The sequence below is a fragment of the Epargyreus clarus genome, unplaced genomic scaffold, assembly GCF_041222505.1.
Source record: "Epargyreus clarus isolate Ecla_fem2 unplaced genomic scaffold, WU_Ecla_fem_2.2 ptg000011l, whole genome shotgun sequence".
Lineage (NCBI taxonomy): Eukaryota > Metazoa > Arthropoda > Insecta > Lepidoptera > Hesperiidae > Epargyreus > Epargyreus clarus.
In genome coordinates, this window is record NW_027332219.1 from 7,994,650 (window position 1) to 8,011,293 (window position 16,644).

The 16,644-nt window shown below is 34.5% G+C and overlaps 1 protein-coding gene across 2 annotated transcripts; it reads right to left on the reverse strand.

Annotated features, from left to right (window-relative positions):
* Positions 1-462: 462 nt before the first annotated feature.
* Noc1 (Nucleolar complex protein 1) lies at positions 463-16,439 on the reverse strand. Of its 2 annotated transcripts, none has more exons than XM_073077916.1 (20): positions 16,187-16,439; positions 15,653-15,764; positions 15,079-15,179; positions 14,510-14,597; positions 13,632-13,805; positions 13,098-13,207; positions 12,129-12,274; positions 11,170-11,305; positions 10,329-10,534; positions 9,260-9,530; positions 8,630-8,801; positions 7,814-8,001; positions 7,014-7,149; positions 6,151-6,327; positions 5,384-5,468; positions 4,095-4,216; positions 3,032-3,178; positions 1,590-1,658; positions 1,246-1,338; positions 463-847 (listed from the first exon to the last, which is right to left on the reverse strand). In XM_073077916.1, the coding sequence occupies exons 1-20, from the start codon at positions 16,343-16,345 to the stop codon at positions 498-500; spliced, it is 3,042 nt and encodes a 1,013-aa protein (XP_072934017.1). In that variant the 5' UTR covers positions 16,346-16,439; the 3' UTR covers positions 463-497. The 2 variants fall into 2 exon arrangements, with proteins under 2 accessions (XP_072934017.1, XP_072934016.1); XM_073077915.1 differs by having other exon boundaries at positions 1,590-1,661.
* Between the last annotated feature and the right edge of the window lie 205 nt (positions 16,440-16,644).

The window sequence follows — 16,644 nt, forward strand, 5'->3', positions numbered from 1 at the left end:
CGGTATTGTACGTGTCGTGTCAAGGCCATTTTTATAAACCTGCGATCTCGCCGGGTTGAATATTTGTTTACTTTGTCTCTTATTTACACTATTGTAAAGTAATCCTTGCATTTTCTTTCGCAATTATGCAGTAAATAAGGTTGTTATGGTGATGTGTGGTATAAATTTCCTATACTTCGTTACATTATTTTGCAAAGTATCATTTAAATACTTACATAATTAACCAATATATTTATAGGTATACTTTTAGCGTAATCACTAAAAGTATACGTAAGCAAGTATTTATTGCATCAACATAGCAACTACAATTTTATCGACTAATACAATGCTCATAAATAAAAGTATCATTGAAGAAATAAGTACCTACTTAGGTTTTTTTGCAATACTGTAAAAATGAAGTTTAGGCAAGATAATTTAGACTAAGTAACTAAGTACTTAACTATTATAGAATAAAACACAAGATTAATCAACTTGATTTATTTCGATTATTACACAAATCAAAACTTCTTCCTTTTGCCTCCACTGCCATCTATATTACTACCTTTCCTTTTTCCCACCATTTTCTTATCGGCCATCTTGTTGGAAGTTTTATTCTGCTTCGACTTATTGAAATGCTTCTCATTTCTGGGTTTAAATTTCTTGTTTTTGCCACCTTTGCCTACAATTTTCTTTCGGTATCCTTTGATCCACCTGTCTCGTTTGTCTTCCCAAGCTAGTTGTTTCGTACTGGCGTTGTCTGTGTTAGCGACTGCTTGGCTTGAACCCTGTTTCTTATTGGTCGCAGTCTCTTCTAGTAGAGTTGAGAATTCTTCTGCAGACGCGAATAACGATCCGAGATCGTCTTTACCTGTGGATTTAATTACGAGTTAGAATTTTAAAGAACAAGTATAATCAAAACATGGTATGTGGTATGCAAATACTAAACAGGCAGACCAAATTGTTTGTGAAAATTAACCAACCTATTTTACTTATGTAATACTAGCTGACCCGGTAAACTTTACCGCCTCAAAATCTATTTATCAAATATATTCCATATAAAATATAGCCTATGTTACTCGTGGATAATGTAGCTTTCGAATGGTGAAAGAATTTTTAAAATCAGTCCAGTAGTTTTTGAGCCTATTTATTAAAATCGAACAAACAAACAAAGTTTTCCTCTTTATAATATTAGTATAGAGTATAAAGTGTCTTCATTAGGAGTCAATTTATTGATCCATTTCAAATTAATTTACAGATAAAATTAACCTTTTAGTTTAAGCTTCATTTTTCCTTTCCCCTTTGACTTCTTGCCAGGAATATCTATTTGATCTTCTTCATCGCTGTCTTCGAGGCGTAATTCTGTAAAAAAACGTGAATTTGTATAAATTTCTGTAGGATACCTGATATGAATGTATATAGTGGTCCCTAAACCCATAAGAATTAGAATGCAAATGATTTGGGTATGTACCACTTGGATTATAATAAGAAAGAGAAGATAATACCATTATTTCGCAAGGCTAAATGAGAAACCTCTAGTTCTTTCGTTCCACACATAATGGCTTTAATTATGGTGCATATAAATTGATAACAAATCATTCAAAGTTTCTTACCATCTTCATCTTCACCAGATAAGTCCGGTTCCTCATCATCACCAGATATATTGAGTTCACCATCACTGTCTTCTGAAAAAGAAGAAACTTTCTTTTACAAAAAAATATAATAAAGACTATCCCTATTTTACAAAAATCTTTTACGAAAACTTCTTTCCAAATTTTTTAAAAGAAGTAGGAATAGCACAGAACATTACTGTAACTCACAGTTAATATAGAAAGTTAAGTAGCGTCGGGTGCGATCGGGATTTGAATAGGTGACTACTAGGGTTTAAATATTTTGGAAAATTATGTGGAATACTAAAATAATTATAGTACCACAAAAGTGGCAGCATGTAGTAAAAGAAATCTAGCATAGATGCCATAGATATTGTTGCAACACATTGTCCTTTTTGGATGTTACATTAGATATAATTTGCTATGAAACGTAACTGCTAGAACCAGAGTGGTCTAACTGAATTTTAATGATTATTGACCTATCTGTATTTCAAAAATCTTATAATCCGCGTAAAACTGCTAGTCCGCTCTGAATATAGAAATGAATCGCGTCGCCATAGCAAATTGTATGACTGCACCTCCTTGCAACGACTTCAGAGCGGACTATACACTTTTACTTCTCCATAATGTAAATCGTTTTTTTTTAGTTAGGCTATTCTGATTGTAACAGCCTCAAATACGTTGAAGGTAAAACCTTTTATGGTTCTACTCAGGTGGCACTATTACCTAGTCTGTCTAATAACAACAGCAGTGCGGACTAAGCTCGTCGGAAAACCGAGGCGGAAGGTTTAATAAAGCCCCCAGTGTCAGGAATTAATTTTATTTTACAAGCTACATAGATTAGTAAAGATTACTCACTCCTAACAAGAAAATGTAACCAGTTTTGACAATTTAAATTGTCACTGACATATACTTTTGTGTGAAAAATATTTAAAAAAAATAGTTTTTAGAGCATTTACGAATGAAACGATTTTTTACCGGACTTTATCTTCGATTTTGTGTTTTTGCACCACTTAACTGCACATGTCGGCATTGTTCCGCATAAATTACAGCATGACAGTCGGTGACGTAACACATAGGGTGACAGCCATTTAATGGCTTCCTTCAATAACAAGGCGGTGAGATATCTATACTTATCTATGACAAGCTATTACAAATATCTACAAACAACAGCAGTGTCAAGTGCTGCTGCGTTCTGGTTTCAAGGATGTGGTAAGGGAGACAAGTATATTTCGAATTTTAGTTTATACCAAAGACACTTATTAAAATACTACTTCATCATCAACCCATTACTGTCCCAGTGCTGTGTACGGGTCTCCACTCAGAATGAGAAGGATTAGGCCATAGTCCACTGCGCTGGCCAAGTGCGCATTGGTAGACTTCACATACATTTGAGTTTTTTTTTTTATAAATCTCTCATGTATCCTCACGAAAATACTACTTACCACCATCTTTCTCATCACCACCATCAGAATCACTCCCATCCTCATTATCAAGCTGATCATCACTCTGGTCATCATCTGTCTTCTTGGATTTCTTCTCACGTTTATTCGTCTCCATTTCAGCCAAGTAGTCTAACTCCTCGTCAGATTCTGGAGATTAAAAGTAGTTTTAATTGTACAAAAAAATCCTCGTCAGATTCTGTATATTAAAAGTAGTTTTAATTGTACAAAAAATTTGCCAAATGCAAAACAAATTCTGAGGTTTATGGTTCACAACTTTTTTTTTTTAATTTTTAGTATTTGAAATCACAGCAGCTATAGAGATACAAGCATCATGAAAATTTAAAAATCAATTGATAAACCGAAAAACTTGGTTAACACTGGTTTCCTATCCATAAATGGGCCCTTTCATTTATATTTTTTTAAATTTAATATTTTTTATAAAGCGGCAAATAGTATTATAATACAGAGTGTGTATACACTCTGTAAAATTTCAAGTGTCCATATCTTAACTCGTATACTTCAAGAGATAGAGACCTATAACAGACACACAGACATACATACAGACATTTATTGATTGATTGACTATTGTTGAACAGTAAAACTCATTCTAACAAAAGAATCCTTACTCCTTACTAATATTATAAATCCGAAAGTAACTCTGTCTGTCTGGTTGTCTCTTCTTCACGCCCAAACCACTGAACCGATTTTAATGAAATTTTGTACAAAGATAGTCTGAGACCCGAGAACGGACATAGGATGTTTTTATACCCGAAATCCCACGGGAACTAGGGATGGCGATCTAAGATCGATTAATCGGAGAATCGATCTTTTGAACCGATCGATCGATTATTTTAATCGATATTAGTAAGGATTGAATCGTCAACTATGCATTTGATCAAGTGATGATCTTTAGCAAAGTTGAAGGTTCGAATTTTCAGTTTTATGTATGTTAGTATGTTATATTATTTTCTTTTTAATCGCGGGCGAAGCCGCGGGCAAAAACTAGTATAATAATATGTCCGTAAGAGTTTTACTTTTGCCAATTCTTTAAATGATGATATACCTTGTCCGCCAGCCCCGGTGACGGTGTCCAGGTACTTGTCGAAGTCCTCGCTAGTCACGGAGTCATCGTCGCTGTCCTCATCATCATCTGGCTCCTTGGTCACGCGACGTTTTTGTAAGAAACTGCAATACGACGTATCCATAAACATCTGCCCATTACTGTCCCACTGCTGGGCACGGGTCTCTCATAAGGGGCCGTTCAAGTATTACGTAAGCAGATTTATTACAATTATTTACCCCCCATCCCCCTTGTCAGCAAATGTAAAAAAAGCTCTTACCCCCTCCCCCATGCTTACGCAAACATTTTTCAAGTATTTTTTTATATTATAATTATAATTTTAAGAATGCCTAAACGTATGCATGCATATGCGGGATTCCCCGAAAATACGTTTCGCTTTCAAGTAAAAACAATGTGAGGGTTGCTATTCGTGTAAACAAGTAACAAACTACCGATGACGTAATCATCATCTAGACTCCCCTACACCCCGTGTCATCCAAAATAAGCAAAGCAAAGACCCCCGCCCCCCTAACGAGAAGGATTAGACCATAGTCCACTGCGCTGGCCAAGTGCGAATTGGTAGTTCCTTCTTCACATACCTTTGAAATTTTTTTTTTATATTTCTCAGGTACGCAGGTGTCCTCACGACGTTTTCTCTCAACGTTTAAGCAAGTGATAATTAATTTCTAATCCTTACCAATATTATAAATCCGAAAGTAACTCTGTCTGTCTGTCTGTCTCTTCTTCACGTCTAAAGCGATTTTAATGAAATTTTGTACAAAGATAGTCTGAGACCCGAGAAAGGACATGGGATAGTTTTTATCCCGGAAATCCCACGGGAACTACGGATATAAGATCGATTTATCGGAGAATTGAACTTTTGGATCAAAAAGTCGATTATTTTAATCGGTATTAGTAAGGATTGAATTGTAAACTAAGCATTTGATCAAGTGAAGATCTTTAGCAAAGTTGATGTCCATGAGCCCACGAAGGTTTCAGAGTTGGTATAACCAATTTTCGCCACATGGCGCCACTGTCATTCCAATGAAGGTACGAATTTTCAGTTTTGTTTTATGTTAGTATGTTATATTATTTTCTTTTAAACGCGGGCGAAGCCGCGGGCAAAAACTAGTACGTACATAACTTTCAAAAATCAGAGATGCGTGCCTGGGATAGATTTTTAATTTCTACTTAGAGCTAATTATGGTCCATCAGCAGCAGTGATAATTTACTATCGGTAGGGTTGTGTGTGTTTTTTTTGTATATTTCAATGTTATAAGAAAAGTACTTACTCATATAGAAATCTTTCATCAACCGGTATTTTCTTGACATCTTCATTCAGATATGATGCTGAGGTGACTGGCAAACTCTTTATTCCTAAAATAGAGCAACCCCGAATATTAGATATGAAATAAAATGTATTACATGGCAATATAGCTTAAATATCATAAAATTATATATAGATACTATATATTTATTAATATCACTTTGCAAATTTTATTGCTGAGTTTTTTTTGACGAAATGTAATAAAAAAATATCCTAACACATTTAATAAAGTATATTTGAGTGCTTAAGTTTCTTGACAAAAATGGAATAAAAAAATGCTAACATAGTTTAAAAATAACAAAGTATATTTGAAAGTGTTTTTTAAACTTTTTTTTTACGAAAATCATAAGGGTTCAAATTGTCACAGATTGATAATTAACTGATTGAAATATTTTATAAATATTTTCTTTTTTAAACATAGATTAGTAAAGATGACTCACTCCTAACATGACAATGTACCCAGTTTTGAGAATTGACATAGTTGCGTAAAAAAGTTTTGCCACGTCTCCGTGCTAAAATGTCATTAAATATATTTGAAATAATTATTTATTTATTATGTAAATTACGCAGTATTAGTTATTTATTCGTAAATTTTCTCTAAAAATGTTTTTATTTGTCAAGGATTCAAAAAAATAACTTACTAATAAGCCGTTTGTGGCTTCATTCAATTTCAAGGCGGCGAAGTATCTTTACTAATCTATGGTTGTAAATAAATACAAACAGGTTATTTACCCTTAGCTGTGTAATTCTTCCTGATGGCGAATTTAGGGTGAGATCCTTTAACCTTTTTGACTTCCCCCTCCACTTCATTCTCTGTTCTCTTTTTGGGATTTTTGAAAACGAACCGATCCAGAAAACGTATGCCCGAGAAGTCTTTGAGTGGATCTCCACTGTATTGAATTACTTGATCTGTTGATAAAAAAAATTGCAATTTACGTAATACAGTGTAGTTAGCGCCAAACTGCAAGTCCGCTCTGAAGTTGTTGCGAGCAGGCACAATTTGCTATGGCGACGCGATTCATTTCTATATTCAGAGCGGACTAGCAGTTTTACGCGGACTATATTACTTTAATAATCATTATTTATTGCTTATCAAAAGTCGAAATTTAATAATTGCCGTCTAGAAAAATTGTGTTTCTATGCAGACAAAAAAATCTACCATATTTTAGTAAGTAACAATGCACTATGTATGAATTAGCAGACGAGAGACCTTTGTGTTGTCATAATTGTTAAAATAGTAAGTAAATATTCCGAGTTAATAAAAGAAATTTTACTTAAAAGATAATAAAAAAAATGTGGTTCGACTATGGATAACACCATCGACACCATCATAAATATTTTTAATTGTATTGAAACCGTTCTAGCATTTCATTCTTCAGTACATTTTATAATAATAATACATTTTTTTTTCTAAAAATACAAAGAAGAAAAATAAATTTAAAAATAAAATTATGGAAAAAAAGACACAATCTAAACAAAGGTCTTTTAGTCCTCAGGAGTTGATTACAGACGTCGAAGGGCAGCATAACCACTTACCATCAGGTGGACTGCATGCTCGTCTGCTACTTCAAACTTATCAAACATGTATATCTCACCTGTGAGCAGTTTCTCGGCAAACAGTTTGACAGTGGGGTGGAAGTGTTTGACCAGGGGTAGTAGTTCTACGTACGCTGAGCGGCTAGCGCCCGCGAACGTTGGATTACGGGCCAATGGGTTGTATTCTGATATCACCTGGAATATTATATTTTTTTTAAATCAAAATCAAAAATATATTATATAGTGCTAGCGGGTTGTACTCTGATATTGCCTGAAATATGGAATGTTTTATTTTCAAAATTTAAAATATTTTAATCAAAGATCAGACAGATTTTACAGAATTATATTCAATTATGTGTCACCACTTCGCAAGGTTTCATTATGGAGAAAAAGTAGCGAAGAAATTTCATAATATGTATCTTTTCATTCGTTTATCTATTACTGTCCCACTGCTGGGCACGGTTCTCCTCTCAGAGTGAGGTGTTTAGGCTATAATCCACCGCGTTGGCCAAGTGTATATGCTACATTTATTATACATGGTTTCCCTGGGATGTGCTTATAAGACAGTCCGCATCGCAGGTTTGATACACAGTGTGTTCGGGTTCGATCCTGGCCAGACAGATATCCAAACGATAAATTCGATTCGATTTCTATTCTGGGTCTGGGCGAAGATGAATACACTAACAGCCGAAATAGATATCCAAATCCATTATTTAGATATCTGTTTCGCCGGGTATCGAACCTGAAACCCTTTACGCTTTAGACTGGGCTGGTGACCGCTCCGTCACACAATCGTCATAACGCGTTCTTTCACTGATTAAATGATAATTATTTTCTTGTATAATATATCAAAACTCACCCTATCCATATTAACAGTCTTCTTCAACTGTATCTTGGTGGTCAGTTCCTTCTCGGTGTGGTCTTCAACCCCCTCAGCTTTAACCCTCGCGTGGAACCAACCGGCCACGGCGGCTGAGCGACGCTTCTTGGGTTTGATGTTACCTTCCGAGTCCAGTTTTAGGTCTACATATGCCTCTTCATCATCATCTGAAAGACAATGTCAATATTATAAGAAGCCTTCAGAATAAATATGTAAATAAAAGTTTTAAGAAACATGTAGTTTTGAGGTTTTTTTTTTAATAATATAGTTCAAATAACTAAAAGTTACACTAAATTCGCATAAAGAAAATCGGTAATCGGTAACAATCATGTTGAGGAGAATGGGAGAAAATTATTAAAATCATGTATTGTCACTGATTTTTGATGATTGTTCAAAATTTTGAATTAATATGATAGTTAAAAGTGGGTAAAAATCGAGTTCTAATATTCTGGTAAAAAAGTGTCACAGTGTCTGTACCCATTCCACAAAAAGAAAATTTAGAAAAACTTCATAATTATCATTGGAAGATTATGAACTCATAAGCTATAAATATCTTTGAATATGACATCTGATTGATCTGCCATCTTGGGGCGTCCGACATATTAAATTTAGAATGACGTCCCAACCAAATGTGTATAAGTTCAGCTAAATTGGATACTGCAATGTGGGTCAAATTTAACTGACAACATTTGACCCTCACATACATACAAACATACAAAAAAATGAAATAAAAGCTTATAAAAATAATAAAACCTAAGGACTATTTACTTACGGGCTATATACTTTTCCACTTACCCATTAACAAATCTTTCTTATCACCCCTCAGAAGATCCATCTTAATTGGTTCTGTTTTCTCCTCAACATCATCTTGTGAGCTATTCATCGTGTCATCTACTTCTGTTGGTTTATCTTCTGGATCTTTCTCTTCTGTATCTTCATTGCTTGGTTCTTCTTCTTCTTTTACTTCCTAGAATTAAATATATAAATATAAAGAAATAAAATAGAAATATCTGTGATTGCTGAGTAATAGAATAAGAGGCTTAATCCTCTTTCTTTTAAGCTTTTTTTTAAATATAGGCGTAGTAGACGAGCATGCAGTTCACCTGATGTAAGCTACTGCCGCTCATGGACATCTGTAATCAACTCCAGATAGGGTTATATATTCCTACCTGAGATGCGCCGCTACCCCTGAGGACGAAGCTAGAACGCCTCGGAAAAGTATATCACCCTTCAAACCAGAACACAGCAGCGTTTAACACTGTTGCTATGAGGTAGAAATAGGTGTGACTATGGTGTCAATTATTATAATGATAGTGGTGTTGATTTTAGTTTATTTTTCCCTACATTGTTAGCGTTTCTTTAAGTCGTACTCTTTAATCGTACATTTAAAAAACTCCAATTTCATATATAAATAATATAACTTACCTCTTTAACCTCCTGTTTAGTCCAAACAAGCCTAACACAGTCCTTCTTCGCACCGTTCTTCAACACCTGTGAGATCAGGAACAGCATCCCACAAGCGTGAGCCGGAGACAGGTGACAGGCGAGCTGTAACAGGCGCTTCACGAACGCTGTCACTCTGTCCGTGTTGCTGTCCCGCTTCAACGACTTGTACACGAGCGAGAAGAGTAGAGCTGAGTGGGATGTGTTGAACATGTCCGTTGTTGTTAGTTTGCGGTAGAGGGCGGTGTAGTATCTGGGGGAGGGAATAATTTTTTTTTAAAACGTAACTTTTAAAATAGAACGAAAATATGAACGAAAGAAGAGAAAGTTTATATTATTTGATCAATTTTGTATTCAAAAATTTTCATCAATTTTTAGCAGTGACAGCCTAGTGGTTGAAACTCGGCCTCTCAATCGAGGGGCCCGAAGTTTAAATGCCAGGCACACACCGCTAAATTTTAAAAGTTATGTGCGTATACTTAGTTATTACTTGCGATAACAGTGAAGGAATATTTGCATACCTGAGATCTGCAAAAAAAATCTTAATAATGGGTTGACAAAACTTAACATAACTTTCTCACCAAAAGTTATTGTTAACGAGTCTTGATTAAATTTATTTTGAAGCAAATTGTATCATCACTGTCATCTCCTCCACTGTTTGTATTTTTTCTACACACCAAATTACTGTTTTTAAAAAAATCTCATTTCTGAATTATCTCTTTAACCTTAACTAAGTTCATTGCTTGAAGCAGTGATAGCCTAGTGGTTAAGAAACGAAACTAGGCCTCTTTATCGAGGGGTCTGAGGTTCAGAGCCCAGGTACGCACCTCTGACTTTAAAAAAAAATGTGATTATTAAAAATTAATTATGACTCGCTTAAACGGTAAAGGAAAACATCGTGAGGAAATCTGCATACCTACCAATCCGCACTTGGCCACCGCCGTGGCCTACGGCCTAATCCTTCTCATTATGAGAGGAGACACCTGCCCAGCAGTGGGACATTAATTTGTTGATGATGATGAAGTTGATTGCTAACGATAGAGTTACCCACCTGTCCTCAGTCCCAGCAGAGGCGCCACTAACATGGAACAGCAGTGCGAGGGCATGTATGGCCACATTGCTAGCGGCCAGGTGCACCAATCTGTGTATGGCGTCCACGTGCGACGGTGTGTCGGACAGACGATCTTTATCCGCGAATGGGTACGCTCGCTTCACACCCGTTAGAATCGCTGACATCAAACGGGAGTCAATTTCACCCTGGAAGTATATATTATTGATTATAGATATTACTAGAAACAAATGGATTGAAAGTTTACTAGTGGTAGAGCTCTTTGGAGAGTTACTGCAAGGTTAGGCGCTGCTGTTTCATTTTAAAGGACGGGGTAAAGGAGACATTTATCGAAGGCATTCCAACTTAGTCCTCAGGGATACACAGGACACGGGTATTTGAAGAAGGCAGAAACCTTTATGGTTTGACTGCAGCGGTACTGCCGCCACACCTATTCTTACATTAACAGCAACTTTAAACGCTCCTGTAATTGGCCTTGAAGAGTGTGGTTGGTTAAGAGTAACTTTTAGAGTAAGACATACTTTTCCTAGACATTCCAACTTACGCCTTAGAGGTAGCAACACATTTGTAGCCAATCTCAGATACGAATCTAATCTTGTCGGAGGTTGATTACAGAGGTCACTTTCGATCCGGTAGTAGTTTAAGAAAAAATATTGTAACTGACAATTTGTAAGTGCAGCCATAGGCTAATACAAAATAAATATATTTCATTTCATTTAATTTTATTTCAGATGTGCAAAACTAGCAGTAGCCACTTACCATCAGGAGAATTGTATGGACAATTGCTTCTTTAATTCTATATTAAAAAAAATTAATAACAAACCTTTTTGATAGAGGCTTTGAAGAATGAAAAGTATATCCGGATAAGATTTTCCGCAATCTTAGAGTCATCTTTGCCGAGGAAGAACTGATTCAGAAAGCACACTCCATAGTACTGGGCCCGGGGTGATATGTTTGATCTGGGAACAAAAATATAAAGTATTATTATTTAAAAAGTGGTTGACTTAGCTTAACATGCTCTCTTATAAAAAAAACAATCTACCCTCACACTAGGATTCCCTGTATCATGAGTGCCATGAACACACACACAGAGGCTAATTCACAAACACAAATCCAGAATTGAATTCAAAATTAATTATTTAAAATCTGTCTGACCGTGTATCAAACCTGGAACCCTTTAAGTGAATGCTCTCCTACACAGGTCGTCATGAAGGTGGTGTATATTTTTTTATTTTTTAGGGTTATATAATCCGCGCCAAACTAAATCCGCGTCCGCTCTGAATATAGAAATGAGTTGCGTCGCCATAGCAAATTGTATGACTACACCTGCTCGCAACAACTTCAGAGCAGATTTGGCCCAGATTATATATACTGCATGGTTTAAAATTTATACCATCATACATATTATTAGCGGATTGTTGTGAAGTACTTTTAATTCTAACCTTTGATAAGAAAAGATACTTCGGCGCCTTGAAATTGAATGAAGCAACTAAACGACTGATTTGTCAGCTGTTTGTCATTTGTTTTTTTTTTTAATTCTTGACAAATAAAAAACATTTTAGAGAAAATTTACGTATTAATAACTAATACTGCGTAATTTACATACTAAATAAATAGTATTTTAAATATTTTGTGGACATTTTAGCACGGAGACGCGGCAAAACTTTTTTACGCAACTATTTCAATTTTCAAAACTGGTTACTATTCTTGTTAGGAGTGCGTAATCTTTACTAATCTATGATTCTAACTTAATATTTAAAAGTGCGTCAATTTCTAAGTTACCTGAACAACATCTTCTCAATCTCGCCCAGGACAACTGCCTTCATGTTGGGATGGTTGTAGAGCAACTGACAGAGATGGTATATCACCTTCGAGGATACAGCTTGCGACGGGTCACCCAATTTGTTGATTATGTTTGATAGCAACATCTGGAAATATATGTTTATTATTATTTAAGGAAGTAAAAAGTAATTTTCAGTGACCGACCGAAGTATTCTTTTCGGTTTTGTCAAAAAAACAGCTTTCTTCCGAAGTCGGCGTCGTAAGGGAGACATATTTAAGTTCGAATTTAGTCAGGGCTAACACATTTGTAGCCGACCTCAGTTAAGATTGTAATCTTATGTGAGGTTGATTGTAGATTTTCATGGACGGCAATAGAAAATTACCAGTAGTTTGCTGGATAAAAGTTTCGGTTTTGGCCAAGAATCGACCGAACATTTCGACCCGACCGAAACAAACGTTCGTGAACTTGCTTGTGCTCAGCTGTTCTCGTGCTTTTGCATCATGGGCATTTCTTAACCTCGTCTATGCAGCGCCATAGACTATGACCTAAATCTGAACATTTTTAAGTGGACCCTGTTATTTTTATCTTAGTAAATAAATAATAGTTGTGTCATATAAGTTGACGTGTTACATTACATTATCTATATACATGTAATCAATATAAGAAAAAATAGCTCAGATGACAAAATTAATATCTGAAATATCTTTATATTAAAATAAATAAATAAATAAACGCTTTCTACACTCACAGCCCCACACTAGGATTCCCTGTGTTGTGGGTGCTATGGACACACACATAGACAAATACACAAACAACCAGATCCAGGAACAGAAATCTAAATTCATCATTTAGATATCAGTCTGGCCGGGGTCGAACCCGGGACCCTTTGCGCGTCATACCGGTATGGTACCGTTCCGCCACGCGGGTCGTCAAAGGTCATAAAAAAAGAAATTGTAGGTTGTGATTACCTTTTCGCGTTCAGGGTGGTGCATCAGTAGATATGACATAGCACTGACTGCTTTCTCCTTATTCGCTTCTACTGTGTCGTGTGCGAATTTATTCAGAGCTTCTACATAGGCTGAAATATAAATATGTATTTTAAAATAATATATAATTACATTTGAATTTAAAGCATATTTATAAACCTATTCTATTTCAAAATTTTGTTTTTCTCAAATTGATTGGACTCCAGTACTAATGCTATTGGCTGTACTCAGGTTCCATCTGATATTAAGGGCTTAGGAGGCACTTTAATGCTCTAATTTTAAGTACACTATATGCTTTGACCATATAATGAAAAGCTCTTTGGTGTATATTCTTTTTTTATGATATTACTATTTAATATAAACCATCACGGAAATAAATTTTAATAGGTACATGATTTCAAATGATAATTATGTATTGATTATTAAGACAAATAAAGACAATGTTATCTGAATAAAAACCTAGAGTCCTTGTAAGGTAGGCTGTAACAAACTAATTTAAACATAAAAAAAACTCACTTCCATACAACTCCTTGAGTTGATCTTCAAAATACCATAACTTCAGTATGTTCCGCCTGGCTTGCTTATTGCCTGATGTCATCTCATCAATATGTCCTAATGGATGTTGGTCAAATGTTCGCAACTTCATATCCGGTATTAGTAGGTCTGATATTAGCAGTTCTGACAAAGCATCTGAAATTTTTAAGGGTGGGTTGCATCATGTAATTTTAAAATTTACAAAAGGCCAATAAACCGTCAAATCCATGGTTAAAAAAATTGCACCGTATTAGTTGAGGTTGAAATTAAGTCATAACTAACACTTAACATTAACCGCTCGGTTTAGGTTGGTTAAAATTATTGTATTTGTCAATTTCTATATATTTCAACACAACACAAATGACATAAATGCCAACACAGAATGGTAATATTCCACATAAAATTATTGTTTTATACAAGTTAACACAAACTTTAAACGGGCTTTCGATGCCACCCACCTTAAGTGTATTATTATATTGAGGTAAAAATAATATTGTTGATGAAAATGAAGATTTAAAATCTAAATAGAGAACCAAAATTATTAATGGGCATGGTTTAATGGTGGTAGAACCTTCTGTGTTTCGACACTGGAGGTACCCCAATCACATATATATCTGTGTAAGCACAGCAGTGATAATACTGCCGTGTTCTGGCGAAATCCGAGGCATCCCAACTTAGTCCTCATGGGTAGCAATGCATTAGCCAATCTCAGGTATGAATCCTTAACTTATTGGCGGTTGATTACAGAAGTTTTTGGAGGGCAGTAGCCTCATACCATCAGGTGGACTGCATGTTTCTCTGCTACTATATATAAAAAGCCTAGAATACATTTACTTCATTAATTAAGGAGTAATTATTACCTATTATAGTAATGCCATCCTTCTTCTTAGCTGGCTTGACACTGTTTATTAAATTTCTTAGTGCTGTCAGGTTGTATAAGGGATTATCCTGAAATAAAGAAATAATATTATTATACTTACTAACTTCATTGATACCTTGAAAAAGCAAACAGTCAACCTTGTGGTCACTGGTACCTACTTATTAATAATCAATCTACCTAATATTTGCCTACTACAGATTAAAATTTAAAAATTTCTAGTAGGCCAAAATTGTCTTTGTCAATTATTAGCATTCAAAAAATTGCATAATTATAAATAATTTTTAAAAACCACCATTAATGATATACCTGATCTAGACATGTAAAATCAAATTTAAAAAAAAAAACAAATGCGTCAAAAATTTCATTCAGAAACATGCATAGTACTAACCTATGGATGTGTGTATGGGTCAAATCCACTCTAAGGGTTATTTGATTTTGACTGAAAAAAAATTATCCAATCCTCTTGGTGGACTTCACATACACCCACAGTTTAGATACTTCAAACATCCCTGGTTGAAAGGCAGCTACCCTTACTTAATGAAAACATACCTGTATCAATATGGTGGCAGCAGCAACTCTATCTCCAATGGCACCTTTATTGAGAAGTGTTTTGGCCCATTGGTGATCTGATGAACCACCTTTTTTGGATTCTGTAAGAAACATAATTTTTATAAATTAAGTTAATTTATGGAAATTACAAGTGGTGTATATGCATGGATATTTGTCATGTGTAATCCCTGCATGTAAGATAGAAAAAAGCTAGGCAGAATTACAGATACCAGGATTTTTGTTTGTATTTTAGTCTTATCTGTCTTATTAGTCTTATTTCTTCTTCGTAGTAGTCTTTTTTAAAGATATTGTACACATGGACAATACCCTCAACCCCATTATTAATAATCAATCTATCTTATGTTTTGCTTGCCAAAGAACAAAATTTGTGCAATTTCTGTCTACAAGAAATGAATAAGTGCAATTATAATAAGATAAATTAAACCAAGATGTTATTCTTTAATACTATATTGCAGCAACTCCGAATACTGCTCTTATTAGGCACAAAAAGGCCATGTCTCTCAAACCATAAAATATTTTGCCATCTATTAAAGGTATTACAAGTATATCTTACTGGTCTCATAAGCCAATGTGTCTCCATGCAGAGCACTGTTGGCCTCTTTCCGCAACTCTTCCACCCGCTCCAAAGTCACTGTTTTGCTGCCCACCGATGGTTCTTCTGGAACCTATTTCATATAGAAAATAAAAATGGAATTTATTAAATTGAAAACTATTCTTGAACATTATCCATATGGTTTTGGTAGAACATTATATTTTTTTTAATTAATTAATTAAATCCATATGAAAATAAAGAAAGGTAAACTTAAAATAATTAAAAAGAACCACATGGAAATGTTAACAAATGACTAGGTTTGCAAATAATTGTAACAATCAATAATGCATTTCTTTATCAAACATATGTGTACATACATCCTACACCATCAATACAATAGATGAAAAAATATTTATAAATCCTTTGGCCCAACAGTGGAGCAAAATGGACTTGCCATACATTTTTGTGATGTTTTAAAAGAGCAAAACTTCAGTGATTTTAAAATAAATAATAAATGTTTAAAAAGAAGTCTTTAAATTGTAAGATTATTCTTACCTGCTGATACCACTTCTTTCTCTCTCCATATTCCAAAGTTTCAGCGAAATGTTTTGCTATTCCATAACCTTTCTTTTCGTCAGCATTTTTATCAACTTTACCGTAGTTTGTATACGCCTCATCCACTAATATATTCTCTTCAAACCTTTTATGCTTCATTTTTGCATTGATTGTATATATTTAACTTTAAATGTTATAAATGTTTTTTAAAACTAAACGCACGTGAAAATCTTCGCAGAACTTACAAACTTATATTGACACATGACACAAATGTCATTGGTTTTCTTTTTATAACTCGAAATATAGTCGTGGCTTCTTGGAATTTAAGTTTTATTTGAAGAAAATAAAATTATTAATGATAGATAATTTTATACATGATACCATTTTTCTTTTATTATTTATTCATTACTTTTCTATAAAATTGTACATATGGTTATATAAGATCAAATAGCTTGAAT